We start from the raw sequence: 14,110 nt of genomic DNA, 5'->3' as shown, positions 1-14,110 counted from the left end.
TTACGTAGCTTCATTTATTGGCCTTAAAAGAAAATTGTCACGTGACCAGCTGCTCGCTCACTTTTCTGCCCCAATGTGCACCCAAAGTCTCATCGAAGAGAGGACTTCAGAAAAAACTGATTTTATTCTTTAAGGCGCGTCTTGGGACGTTGAAGTGGCACAGTTGTCATGTAGAAGCTTTCTCTTATTGTGCGGGTTGTGGTTAAAGGCCGGCAAAAAAACTGCTTTACGTAAATATTACTTCGCTGAAAATGTCTCAGTAACTTTTCCATTGACACTTTGTTCATTAATTCTATAATTAAAAGGTTAGTTAATTAAGCTTAACTAATTAGTGAACCTTGAGGAACGAAAAAAATACTGCAGGCTAGGTCACGCGACTCTAAACAACCCTCTTTTGGTTTCAGACGGCTAGGGCACCCCGTGTTTTTTGAAAGCTTGGTTACATTTAGCTGGGACACCTGGTATATGTACGCATAGACATGAAGAAAACTGTTGAACCTTGAGCAGCTTAGAGACCTCCTCCTTGGGAAGCCAGGGGATGCTGAGCAGAATGCACTGCGCCGTGTCGCCAACGATGACGTTGGACGGCATGCCGTCGACCCGGTGGATCATCCACGTCAGGTCCTGCGAACCGAAATAACGCGGAACATTGAACTTGTTGTTGTTGGTTTTTGAGGGGGAATCCAAGCAGCGAAAAATATCGCCAACGCACGACGGACAACGTTGAGTGCGTCAGCATAGTATCTCGGCAGACGCATAAATGTAGGTGTAAGCAAGAAGCAGATATGAGGCCGCATTCAGAATGATCGCGAACGGCCTGACGGAGACTGTAGCACCCTTTGGGCTTTACAGTGCTGAAATGCGCTGCGATACACGCTGAAGATATTGATTACTTTTTGACAGGCTGCTCACTGAACTACTTCCCACCGGCACTGTGCGCTTACTGGCTCATTAAGGAAACTGCGGGCACTGGTTGCTTGTATCCAGTCATACTAAATGCGTGGAAAGAAATTTGCATAAAGAGTTTGGAGAAGGAAGTTTTTCAGTCCCTTCTTTCGTGCAGACGAAATCAGGTCCCAGTGCACCTCTCGTCAGCCGATTCAAAAGCGCGACCAAATATACAGCCAAGTTCTTCTAAGATTCTCATCTATTATGTGCGGATGTGTTCCTTACAAGATATTAAATGGGGAAGTTCAATGTCCTACAAAGGAGCTAACAGAGTTCATTGCTTAAAGACTGCGTTATGGTGAGATGTACAGAGGTATTAGAGTTAGTCTAGTAGACCAACGTCGTCTAAATAAACAAATAAAAACTAATGGCACGTTTATGCTGCGTAAAGCAGGCTAAACTACCTAACACAAAGTCCACTGTTAGAGGCTCTTGAGTGAGCGGTTTCATACGATGTCTGTCGTAAGCCCGCACGTCGGCATACGCTGGCCATAACTAGCTGATGCACCTTAACCCAAATTCAGCGCCCATTTATTCGTTATTTTCATTACTCATTTTTTCTTCTTTACTTGTATGCTTTATAATTTAGTGCACCTCTCTCCTTCTTTCTATCCCCAATTAACTTCTCAGGCAGAGTAAAATGTCAGTGAACTTTACGTCCTGGCTGAATTCTCTGCTTTTATAGCGCTTCTTACCATGGCAGGCAGAACTTTGTTAAAAAGTACGTATGTCACTTGATTCCCTAGTCTGCATCTAGTCATTGCTGTCGCATACCTGCGAAGTTACTAAGTCTTTTTAATGGCAGTTTCTTTATTTTTCGCACTATTATCAGTGTCATACTGTGTACTGTCAGTAGCCTTCCTAACACCCGTTAAATATAGCTTTTGCTGCCGTATTTGTTCTATTGCCGCGCTACAACTACTTTGTGTGACATATATCATAGTTTATATGTCACGCTTCGGGCCTCTAAGGGCGTGATGAATGAAGGTTATGAAATGACGATGTTGAGAAGCGATAAACATACATGCAGCTGATATCTGGCGCTTTAGAACGTGAAAATGCAGTGAAGCTGTGGAAACAAAGACGCAAAAAATGGTTGTTCCGAGTGTCAACATTCGCTTCACGCGAACACTGTTGAAGTCAGAAATAAAAAACGCGTATTGAATGGTCAATATGTGAGGTATGTTGTTAAAAAGCTCTCATTTACTGATGCGCGATTGCTTTCAATCAGTTCTGCTATAAGACACGCAATGTCTCATTCATCCACTCGACGCCAGCGCCGCTCACCTCGTACAGCATGCCGAACTGCTTGTCGTCGAGCAGACCGCCATCGTGGAGGTCATGCAGTGCATCCAGGGCTTTGTTTAGGGTCTTCCGCGCCGCCTGGCGTGTCTTCGTAGCGACCTCGATGTTCGGATACTTCTGCTGGATGTCAATGACGTTCTTGAGCGTCTGCGTGGATGCACAATTCCCTCGGGTTTTACATGTGAGGAGGTGCATGTTTCAGGCGTCGTTGCTTTTCACAGGCATCTAGGTGCTTTCACTAAAGCAAGCTGGTTCTTTCGCTAACCATGCGGATTAATCAAAAGTATGAAAAGAACCGCTTAGCAGCTGTGGCTACAGCAAGCACTTAAGTGTAAATGCCTGTATAAAATTTGTGACATCTCTAGTATTTGATTTATATCCGCTAACTATCAGGCTGGTACTGGGGAGGGTTTATTCAGCAGTTACTTTGCATTTTAAGCTAACAAGAACTTGACAGTTTCGTTTGTACATACTACAAACGGCACGTCAGCTGCTAAATCAGTACGTAAATATACTCAACCGTCTAGTTGCAAGTTGGTACCTGTCCTGTGTTTGTGTCGTTTGTCTGCCCGTTCCTGTTGCGCCTTACTACTGTCGAGGATGTATAGCCACTTTGCGTTGTACCCGCGACAGCAGTGATTGGCTAAGCAGTGAGATGCATAAATGAGGCGCAGGCACATTTTTTTCTGTACGATAAATACGCAGTAACTTCCCAACCTGGAGCTTGTTGCGGCCACAGGAGTCGCGGACCCGTGCCGCCAGTTGGGCATTTTTGACGAGACGACTGGCCTTGGCCATGGCCTCGTCCTCAGCGGTGATGTAGGCCCAGCTCACGTCGTACGCGTAGAACAGCTTTCGGTTCAGCAGACCGTCCAGCATGTCCCACAGCCACACGAACAGCACCTGTCCCGAGGTGAAACACAAACCGTCTAACGATGCACGTAGCCAATAACTATAAGACCTATAAGACCTCTAACCTATAAAACCTATAAGACCTATAAGACCCATCATGGTAAGTGCGACAAATGCGAGGCTTAACGAGCACTTTGCTATCATGATCACCCTCCTAACCTTTGCGTGTACATTACGCTCTATTGAACTATAGCAAAGTACAGCCGCTTTCTATAACCTACAGCATGCATGACGCCGGTATGCAGCAGGTTATACTGAGAGCGGCTGTACTTCGCATCTGGTCAGCCCAGCATAGTGAACATACAGCCGTTCCATGCAACATGGCCCAAAGTATAGGCAACACGACGATGATGATGATGTTGTGTTTTCAGTGCACCAGGACAACTAACCAGAAAGAGCGACAGACCAGTGTAGTCGAACGGTCAGCTCACGTCTCCGAGAGTATAGAATGAAAGTTATAATGTAATATTATGCTCAATGCAGGATGCACAGGGCTCCTTTTTATAACAATGACGATTATGGTGATGATGAATTTTAAACAATGACGATGATGATGATGATGAATTTTAGGGCGCAAGGGCATCTGTGGCCAAACAGCGCCATGGCACAAGGTTTCTCTTTTTTTTACTCAAGGTGGGGTCAAAGGCCTATTTCCCAAGCATTACACCCTGTTTAAGCCGAGCACCAGGTCAAGAGAAAGCTTGTACCTATTTTATCACCGGCGGGTACTCGGCGACCATGGGAATCGAACCCCGCACCTACCGCATGCCAGGCAGGTGCTCAAACGAATAGGCCACCGCTGCGGTTAACAGCATAGAGTTTCTTACTATTACCTAGAGGGAAAGCTGGCAGCCCGTCTATGGGAGTTTGCATGGCGACCCCTCGAGACCACTTCAGCCACCATGGGCGCTCAAAGCATCATGGGGCGGTGAGCTACTTGTTGCGGAACTGCAACTTTTGGACAAAAAATAATAGAAAAATAAAGCTACAAACGTCCTAACATTCAATATCTTGTCTAATGATTGCAACAAACGAGCAGAAAAGCATTTAAGTGCAAAGTTCGCCCAAAATAAGAGACGACTCGCTCTCTTATTGGCCGAGAGTTGAACACTATAAAAACTAATGTTTCGTAATTAACGGGCGCACTTTTAAAAGTAAATATGTTTTCAAAAAAAATGTTTTTGCTTAAACACTATAAAAGGTTTTTAATGGCATTTCGGAAAAGTGAAACCTTTTATTGGAGTCGTGTGTCGTCGCGTTTTCATTACTATGGGTTTTGCACACTGCGTTCGCGCGAAAGTCGTCTGAGCACACACGAACAGCTTTTTCGGAATGAAACATCTTAGTAGTGCCACTCCGTGTTCCCGAAAAATTACGACTGTGCCGCAACAAGTAGCTCACCGCCCCATGATGCTTTGGGCGTCCATGGTGGCTGAAGTGCAGCGCCGCCAGCTTTCCCTCTAGGTAATAGTAAGAAACTCTATGGTTAACAGTGACGATGATTTAAGCGATATAATGCGCAAGGTGCTCTTGTGATGGTCTATAATTTTATGAACACCATCAACATCATCATTTAGTACGTAGCCACGGAGTTCAAAAAGGAAGTAGAGAGGGAATAAGACACTTGCGACTCTCTTCTGGAGAGTCTTGATGGTGCGGATGGCAACCAGGACGATGAAGCTGCACTGCAGGAAGAGCGCGTATTCCTTCTTCTCGATCTCGACGGTGACGAAGCTGGTGAGGACAAACTCGCAAACGATGAGGCAGAACATGATGACGTCCAGCTGCCTCCACACGTCGCGGCCCATCTTGAGAGTGCCCATCGAATACACCTGCAGGTCAGACAAGCACAAAGTGTACAGCCTCTGCCACAGTGCCGCAGTGGCTATGCTGCAGCACTCCTGAACCAGCCTATAAAGTTTATGCGCTTCATCAATGGCTGCCTTGAAACATTATTAAGTACGTCCGTGAAAATGTTTGCCCTAATCAAAAGCGCCCATGACGGACGAGCAACTAATTGCCTCCGTTCAAATTCGCATACTAGGTGGTGCCCTATAATGTGGAGTAGTCACGTGACGTTGCGGGCGCCATTTTGTGGTACCTCACGCAGCTTCAGCAGCGCAATCCGATGCACGCAGCGACAAGCCGATTGGACACGCTTGCGGTGTTCCACCGTGTTAAATGCGCCACCAAATGGCCGGCACTGTGATCTCAGTACATGCTCTCTGCAGAGCCTTAAGTTTTAAATAACAAGTTAAAAACGTTTCCAGAATTATTTCCGGAGGACTTACTTTCATATGCCTAATATCTTGTTCCTTTCTGAAGTTATTACAATAGCCTATTAATTTCTGCAACGCGTAATACTGTCGCGCTTTCGCGATAGGCTCAATCACGTCACTCACAAGTTTCAAAGGCACAGTGAAATACTATGAAGCCTCGACAAAACGTATGCTGTGTTATGCTCTTCTATTTTATCTAATTGTCTTACATTCAAAGTGCCTTGATTTGCCAGGAAACCCTGTTAGGAAAATCACAAAAGCTCACACCGGGAGATACAAGAGTGAACAGTACTTGATTTAAGCAATGTTGGATATCAAATGCTTCAAGGGCAGATTGAGAAGGTTGGTAAATAAAGCTGACCAACATTGCGAAAGTGTCATGTGTTCTTTGGCTTGCCTCTTTAGAAAAAAAACACGCAGTGGTTCTTGTAGGAGAAAGGGAAACGTCTTAGGCGCTCTTACCACGAGTAGTATCTCGAGGGCGTAGAGGACAACGTAGAGGCCCTGGACGGCGACCACCACTGAAATGACGACGTCGTTCATCTGGTACTGGGAGTAGACGGCCAGTCCTCCCAGCAGCAGCACGAAGCCCACAGCTATAAGACCCACTAGCACGTGGTACCAGCCCTGGGTTGGTGAGCAGCGAACAGTTTTAAGACAACACTTGCACACTCCCCCCTTTCCACTGCGGCTAAACATCTGTAGGGTTAGCATTATCGCGCCCACTTTCATCCGCCACGTCCCACCAACTTCTAGGCACATACAGGGTCTGTTCTGAAAGTAGTAGGATTCATTTTTTAAAATAAAATTTATTCATAAGAGTAGTAAAAACGATTAGAATTTTTCAAAGTAGCACCCTTCCGCACCTACACGCTGCTGCTAATGAGTTTTCCAGTTTTCGTACGCCTCCAGGAACGCCTGGACCGGAATGCTGTACAGCTCCCTCGTCACGGCCTGTTCAACCGCCTCTACCGATCCGTGATGTTTACCCTTGAGCATCAATTTTATTTTCGGGAATAGAAAAAAGTCTGGTGGGGCCAAGTCGGAGCTGTAGGAGGGCTGAGGCAGCGTTGCCGCCTTGTGCTGGGCAAAAAAACGGCGTCCTCATTCACATGATGAAGAAGATTCTGGCAGATCACTTTTCAGTTGGCCTTTTGCTCCTCTAACAACAGTCCTGGCACCAACTTCGCGCACACTTTCCTCATGGCCAAGTTTTCTGTCACGATGTCAAAAACTTGGGTTTGAGGTATGCTCAAGTCATCAGCAATCATTCTGACACTAATCCTACAATCACTCTTAAGTAAATGTTTCCCTTGCTACACATTTTCGTTGGTCTTGCTGGTCGAAGGGCGTCTGGAGCGGTCGTCTTCCTCCACTCTTTCTTTATCTTCTCGAAACAGCTTGTGCCACTCAAAAAGCACCTGATCTACCCATGGAAGCGTCACCATAGGCCTCCTTAATCACGTCGTGAGTCTATTTGCCCGTTTTACCAAGATTTACACAAAATTTCATCGCGTATCGCTGATCCGTTAAACGCTCCATGATTCTGCGTGACGAGACGTTTCGACAGGGGTTCACAGTACAAACGACCTGCTCTCTTCAACGACCGACAGCCGACTGCCAATTTTCCCCAGCATTCCCAATATCCCCCTTCAACGATCCTGCACACGCAGACAGCCTCTCGTCCGCCCGTTCGCTCAGGAAAAAGACAGTCCTACTGCTTTCAGAACAGACCCTATATGGACAGCATGATCACTTGATCGACACTTTCTTCACCCCTAGCTGCCCGGTACACGCGTGCGGTCGTGGGAAATGTGAGGGGGAACAAACCTTTCCCACAAACTTGCCAAATTTCAGCTTATTTCCTCTCTAAATTTTAGAATGACTTGGATATTATACACAAAGAGGAAAAGTAACAAAACAAAAAAACTGTTGTGTGTATTATACACACATAACTGAATAATCAAAAAGCTTTCAGATCACTTTGGCGACCCGCATTGGAGCAATGCGAAAGCAAAACGTCCACATACTATATCGACGCCCGTGGCTGTTCTGGCGTTATATACTATATCGGGATCCATGGCTATTTTGACATCGAAGTGTATTTTTTCGCCTTCTTTCCGTTTAATTAATTAACTTATTACACCTAATTAACCCTATTTTTCCGACGGCAACATTTTACCACACACTATCAGTCACAATCACACTTTCACACGCTTGTCTTCAAAGAACGACGAAATCGTGTGGACAAAACTGCGGACACTTTTTGCGGACGCGACAGAGCAATAATGCGCATTAATAAATGAATGCTGTGGTTTGTTCTCTCAGATATTACTCCCGCCTGCACATCCTCCCTCGAAAGAATTCAGGCCATGTGATTTGCTTTTAGGAGCAGCTAAGCACTTATTGAAAAATCAGTGCTAAAGACAGAAACAGGAAACGATAGCACGAGCGCTCCTCCATTCATTTCAGTGTCTTCGTATTTCGTGCTCCGATTATTCAATATGACACCCTGCCAACTAGCCCAGCCCTTCGTACTCTTTTCTAAGCCCTTGAGGTAACTCTCAGGTTCTAAGGCTCAGTGAGTTGAATAGTCGGCTTCACCTTTCAGTTTATTTTGGCCTTTTGGAGTACCGTAAGCGCACTGCTATGCAGCTAAAAGGCAAACCATATGGTATCAAGACGACTAACTGAAACTGTACCTTATGACTATGTGGTTTTTGCTTAATTACCCTGAAGACACTCAAACAAGTAAATATTTTGTAAACTAGGCTACGGATATAGTTCAAAGATTCGGTGAGGGCTGTTAAAGGTCGAAAATCTCACGCGCAGGCGGCAGCAGCTTAGCGCTGACGCTTCCTACACTGCCAATGCTGCACGGCCTAGCACGAACCTCGTTCGAGATGCTTTCCCTGAAGCTTCAGATTCGATTCTCTCTTTTTACTGCGTTAACAATGCAGTCCTCTTTCGGCGAAGAAGCCGTAGTATACGTGTGTGCGTGCGTGTGAATTTAATTTGGCGCGATCCAAGCGGCGAAGCTGGTGCAGGTGGGTGAACGTGGGCGGTGGCACGTGTGGAGAATGGCGGCGAGTAGGTCGGTAGCCCACCAAGCTCACCAAGCTGATCGGAGCGGGTCGGGCCAACTTCTGGGCAGCCTCTGGCCCCGGAAGGTGCCCCCTTCAGAAGCACCCTTCGGTTCTTCTGAAGCACCCAGACACCTGCTAAATCCTACGGAACTCAATTACACGAAGGCCCAGGATGGGCTTCGCATAACCTATAACTGACGTGCGATCATATCCCGTGATGCAACAAATCTGCGCTAGCAGTGCTGCTAACGCAGATTACAATGTACAACCGCTGAGTAGTGGTTGTACATTTCAGCTTTACACTGATCGCCTTCCTATCGCGTTCTTGCATTTGATTTGATCATCGCATTTTCGTACCGCTCCTGCATGGGCGTCTGGTAAGCGGTGGCCTCTGCAGAGTTAAGGTGGGTGGTGGTAGTGCATTTTCCGAAGGTGGAGGTGGGCAGGTAGCTTGCGAGGGTTGGAGGTTGATAGTGGGGGAGACAATTTAGCCGTCAATTTTTTATTCTCGTGCTGCGCGAGATTCTGTGACGTACCCTTTACGTCACACAAAGCGGTAAAATCCTGTGAGTGATGGCCTTGCAACGTCTACATAGTATACACCGGGTCGGGAGCCGTGCTGTCTCTCAAGAGCCCGAGCCCGCGCTTGTCGTCTGTTTTCGTGCATGTCGGTGTCCATGTTACGGGGGAGCGGGGAGACCCAGAGCATATGGCGCCACAGTAGTGGGATACCCTCCGCCTCCTCTGGAGTGCAGTCGTGTTGGATGTGTAATCGGTTTAGCAGGCGGCGCCCAGGGGCCGTCTGCATGAGCCACGTGTATTGGTTCACGAGGTGGGCCTCCCGCAGCTCCTGGTAGGAGTTTAGCACCCCCAATGCCCTGAGTTTGGCATTAAAGGTAGCCACCGGGAGAACCAGGGCTCGCTTAGTTGCCTTGCGGATGATGGCGTCTATTCGCGCCTGACTCGAGAGCCTGTGAAGCTCAATTGAGCTTTTTTCTCTCGACGTTCCCTCTCATTGTTGAGTAAATAAAATCAACTTCGACTAGAGGCTTCCGAAGGGTGCTTAGATGCTGGGTGGACTCGTTCCGTAGGTTGGTGATGGTGGGTTTGCTTCGAGAAGCGCCCGACGGAGGGTGCATTCTCCGGCGAGTGCTTCCAGGAGGCAGAGTGTTCACACACGCGCACGCACACACAGAGAAAGCAGCTTTTGATTTTGAGGAGGCACGACCTCTTGTTGCTAGTGGCTCCAACAATTAACGGCAAAGGCCCGATTCGTTGCCTGACATTGACGGCCGAGGAAGCTCACCTGCGTGATGGAGCTGGAGAGAAGGTCCAGCTCCAGCACTGTGGTGTCGGTGTCGTCGGTGCGGGCGCTGACGCGTCCCGAGCTGCGCCGCTCGATGAGCTCGGTACCAGCGAACTTCTGAAGGATGTTCTTCTGGAAAGGTCGAGGACCGACAAAAAAGAGCACACGGAGTTGGCAGCGTACAAGGAATTAGAGATACGAAGCGTTCGGAGGTGTCCAGCAAAACGTGTGCCGGGCTAGCTGAATCATAGTTTTAGAAAGTGGAAAAGTATGCAAACAAGACAAACACTGAGGCGTAAGAAGGACAAGCTCTCTGCCCTCTACTCTGATCCTTCGTCCGCCTCTGGATGTGCCATGTCATTGCCCTTTACCACCCATTTACATCTACTGACCACCTGTTTATAACCATTTACAATGTCCCTTAGAGAGAAGATGCGCAAACGACAGCTGAACGGCTTAAAAAGTGAGCTTGTTAGGACAGGAAATGCCAGCCCCAAAAGCAACACTAAGGAAATCGCAGGCAGAACGAGGCAGTTAATGTACACGCCGCTTCATAAGACATAAAGGGAAGATTCTGCTCTGACTTGGAACAACTCGTCATAGAAATAAGTATTCATCGTACGTGCAGCTACACCGATGTGGTTAGGCCATACGCTCAGTGAAAAATTTAATTAGATTTCGGAAGCATTTGGCACAAGTATTGAGTTAATGAGCACGAGCAGCCTCCGTTTTTCAGCCTGCACGCTGACAAATCACAAAACGACAAGCATTGTTTGTATTTTACTAATGGTCCGGTTCAAAGGAAGAAACATGTCCTACTCACCACCGAATAAATCCATGCAGGCACCGTTATGTACTGCGTCATCATGTCGATGTTGAGGTACCTGCACAAAATTCAACCGTGTTGTTTATATCAGTCGCTTGCGTGAAAATAAGGTATATTTCAAAACACAGACGGCAGCGCACATGGATAAGGTCCAAGTTATGAAAGCTTCTAAATTGCGTTCCGTCTTCGGAAACAAAACTTCTGATCAACTCAGCGTGATTAAAACACTTGGAACAAAAAATCACTGTTACACTTTGCGTTTCACGAATACTATTTAGAAAAGTGAGGGTAATATGGAAATTAAAGGAAAGAAATTTGGTACAACATGGGAATCGAACCCGGGACTCTGAAGGCCCTAAGCGTGGATGAGAAGAGCGCTCTTACATTTCTCTTTCAAGCGGGTACTGAAGTGCCGCGAGGATAGTTGTCTTTGTTCGCTTGTGAATCATGCCGTCTTCGTACTGTTTGTTGTAGCACACCTGGAAAACAAGACAAAGGGATTTCTGCAGCGTACTCCCCTTTGCATGATGTATATTCTGAAGTGTACTTTGCTACTGCCTCCACGTCGACAACATGATTTGTCGGTGCTGAACATCCTCCACACGCGGTTTCGTGCGAGTCCGTTGAGTCAATCTCGCTTGTATATCATTTGCATTCAACATCCTTCGTTCGAATAGGCAGTCCTTTACGCTCTGATATTCTACCAAACTGGAAATACTGCTTATCGGTCGAATGCCTTGAGCGAAGTTGTTGGCATGGGCACATGAATTTTCGCTCAGCCCAGGGCTAACAGCAGCCCGACGTCCCTATTAAAACAAAATTAATCGAAGTCTCGCCTTCCTCTTTGATAAAAAATTGCAAACACACCCGTGCTATGTCGTTTGTCCTTATCCCATAATCCCGTCCACTTATAGGCACGTATGAAAATCACATGACTTCGGAGTGTTGGGACTGGGGCATCCCACCGCTGCCACCACTGTTGGGACTGGGGCATCCCACTGTTGTCACCACTGTTGGGACTGGTTGTCCGAGCCAGGAAACGGTCGAGGCGACGGTGAGTAAATGAACTTTATGTACAGTATGTACAAGGGCTTTTACATGATACAAGGGCAAGAGCACCACGGGCAGGCACACAGAAGGCGGCCCCGGCGGCGAGCGTAGCTCCGGCGTGATGGCTCTTCTGCTGCCCGTCTGCTGCTCGGGTTCAGCGCGGCTCCGTTTTTATAGCCGCTGGTAACGGTTACGGCAGCCAGCCGTTCAAATCCTCCAATCACTGGCCACCGTTCAAATTAGACCAATGGTCGAGAGCCGGCCAGCGTCGGAGGAGTTCGCACCGACGGAGAGGAGGAGAGGAGGAAGGGTCCATGTCGGCGCCGCGGCGGCGGGATGAGTCACGCTGCATGTCGCGACTTGTCCGAGAAAGTCTGGGCCTGCTTTGAGCGCCGGCGGGCGCGCAGCGCTGTTTTCAGAGAAGCTAGCCAGCGAAATGGGAGCTCCGGCACTACAGGAGGTCGTATGACAAGATCACATGCGTTGAAGACTGGTGTCTGGCGCTGGATGTAAAGGAGAAAGAAGGGGCCCGAGGCGAACGCGTCACGTGACTGGAAGCGTGTGTCATGATGACAGCCTAGCATTTAGGGAGCCCTCCACTACTGGTGTGCCTCCGTCTATAGCCTGACTGACGACAAAAGCCCACAGGGCGCCTCATCATCTTCATAATTGCCATCATCAGCCTAACTACGCTCACTGCAGGGCAAAATCCTCTTCAGTGTCTCTCCATTAACCCTGTCCTTTGCGAGCTGCGACCACCGTATTGCACACTATACAAAGGCACAAAATAGCACATGGTTTAGCATGGCTAAGCGCGGAATATCGTGCAGTAGCACTAGTTACGATGGGTACTTAAGGTGCCTCCCCGTCTTCGTGCTAAAGACATTTGAAGTCAAGGCCTTTACCATAAATAAAGACATTTGGCCTAAAGGCCTTTACGGCATTTACCTTGAAGGCCTTCGTTCACGTATAACCTTCGCTTAAGGCCTACTCTAACGGCATTTGCCTTGAAGGCCTTCGCTCATGCATAACCTTCACTTAAGGCCTACTCTAACGGCATTTACCTTGAAGGCCTTCGCTCAGGTGTACCCTTCACCCAGGTGAAGACGGCAGTTGGCCAACCTGCCACAAAGCAGGTTTCAGGGACGAACGTGTACGCATGCCCTAAATCGTAAAATGCTTCAAATGCTGTGCATTGCTGCCGCACTAGAAAACAGAACTCTAGAACGGCGATGTGCATTATGAGATCTGAATATTAGCTGACAGCTTTCCCTGAAAAAATGCTGCAGTGCAAACACTTAACGCACACGTTAAGCCGATAGTTACTAACCAGCCCAAGTCAACATTATATAACTGTCCCGGTGAAAGAAATAAATTACGTAGTTCACCTTTTGCAAGCGGAGAATGTTCTTGTTGGCGTTGTGCTTGGCCTCGGCCACAGTGTCCTCTCTCCGCTGCAGCGGCCGTAGCCCGAGGGGCCCGCGCTCGGCGCTGGACGCGATATCGGCGTACGGGTTCTCGATGAACGTGTGCACCTGAACCCACTTCCAGTCGGCGCCGCTGAAGTTCTTCTCTCGGCGCTGCTTCCTCGTCGACTCCTTGGCCGTGTTGCGCAGCGCTGTCACCACCATGTTCATGTTGGCCTTCTCGGCTTCCGACATTTGCAGCAAGCCTGCGGCGCGTGTTTACAAGGCAGAGGCGCTTAGAGAGACCCTGAACCGATTTTGATAGCCACATTCTAATGCAACAAATCTGAACAGGGAATTTTGGGAGTATTAGAGTGCAATTTAAGAGCTCTGCGTGGTCTTTATAACTTACAAACATATTTATAAATTGCTGCTCGCAACTAATTAGGGCTACACCTCACCGCGCGTCCTTAGCCGGCCTACCCCGATGACATAAATGGTCAATCTGGGCGAGCCTCTTCACGGGGCTTGCCCATTTGAGGCAAGCGAGGATGAGGCACGGCGGGGTGCAGCCTTGACCTGTTTTCTTGATTTTAGTCGAAATCCCTACTTCACTTGCAATCCTGAAAAAAAGCGATGGATCTCTGAAGCCTCGACCTTTGACCATCGGCCTTTGATCCTTGATCTTTGATCCTTGACCTTTGTCTTTTGATCTCTGAGATAAAATGACTTGGATAAGGTATTACTAGGGGAAGGTCACGTGGTACGAAAGTTTAAAATGAACTACCTTGGAGATGGTGTGATTAAGGCAGTGTTCAGGCAGTGTCAAGCTAGTTAGAAACCAACTGCTTCTCACGTCGTACTCGTTTTAACGGCGTTAAAACTGTCATTCTATTTTCTGGTGCGTTGGCGTAATACGATTCTCAATCGCCGATATCTTCGGTGCTCATGAAGCTAGCTTAAAAATGTTTGCGGTTCGAAGACGAGGGACG

At 47.8% G+C, this 14,110-nt stretch overlaps 1 protein-coding gene across 1 annotated transcript in view; it reads right to left on the bottom strand.

Annotated features, from left to right (window-relative positions):
• Positions 1 to 14,110, bottom strand: part of LOC149330580 (sperm-specific sodium:proton exchanger-like) — a 40,016-nt gene that overhangs the window by 9,601 nt on the left and 16,305 nt on the right. The window contains exons 9-17 of the mRNA XM_089559455.1: positions 13,101 to 13,384; positions 11,047 to 11,141; positions 10,660 to 10,720; positions 9,837 to 9,968; positions 5,907 to 6,071; positions 4,794 to 4,997; positions 2,971 to 3,156; positions 2,236 to 2,400; positions 499 to 624 (exon numbers count right to left, since the gene is read on the bottom strand). Of these exons, the coding sequence (XP_089415581.1) occupies positions 499 to 624; positions 2,236 to 2,400; positions 2,971 to 3,156; positions 4,794 to 4,997; positions 5,907 to 6,071; positions 9,837 to 9,968; positions 10,660 to 10,720; positions 11,047 to 11,141; positions 13,101 to 13,384 (1,418 nt within the window). The remainder of the gene's footprint in view (positions 1 to 498; positions 625 to 2,235; positions 2,401 to 2,970; positions 3,157 to 4,793; positions 4,998 to 5,906; positions 6,072 to 9,836; positions 9,969 to 10,659; positions 10,721 to 11,046; positions 11,142 to 13,100; positions 13,385 to 14,110) is intronic.

Source organism: Amblyomma mixtum, chromosome 9 (genome assembly GCF_055824585.1).
Source record: "Amblyomma mixtum isolate Tamu chromosome 9, ASM5582458v1, whole genome shotgun sequence".
Lineage (NCBI taxonomy): Eukaryota > Metazoa > Arthropoda > Arachnida > Ixodida > Ixodidae > Amblyomma > Amblyomma mixtum.
Note: the sequence above shows the minus strand (reverse complement) of the source record. Positions and strands in the feature narration are given on the sequence as shown.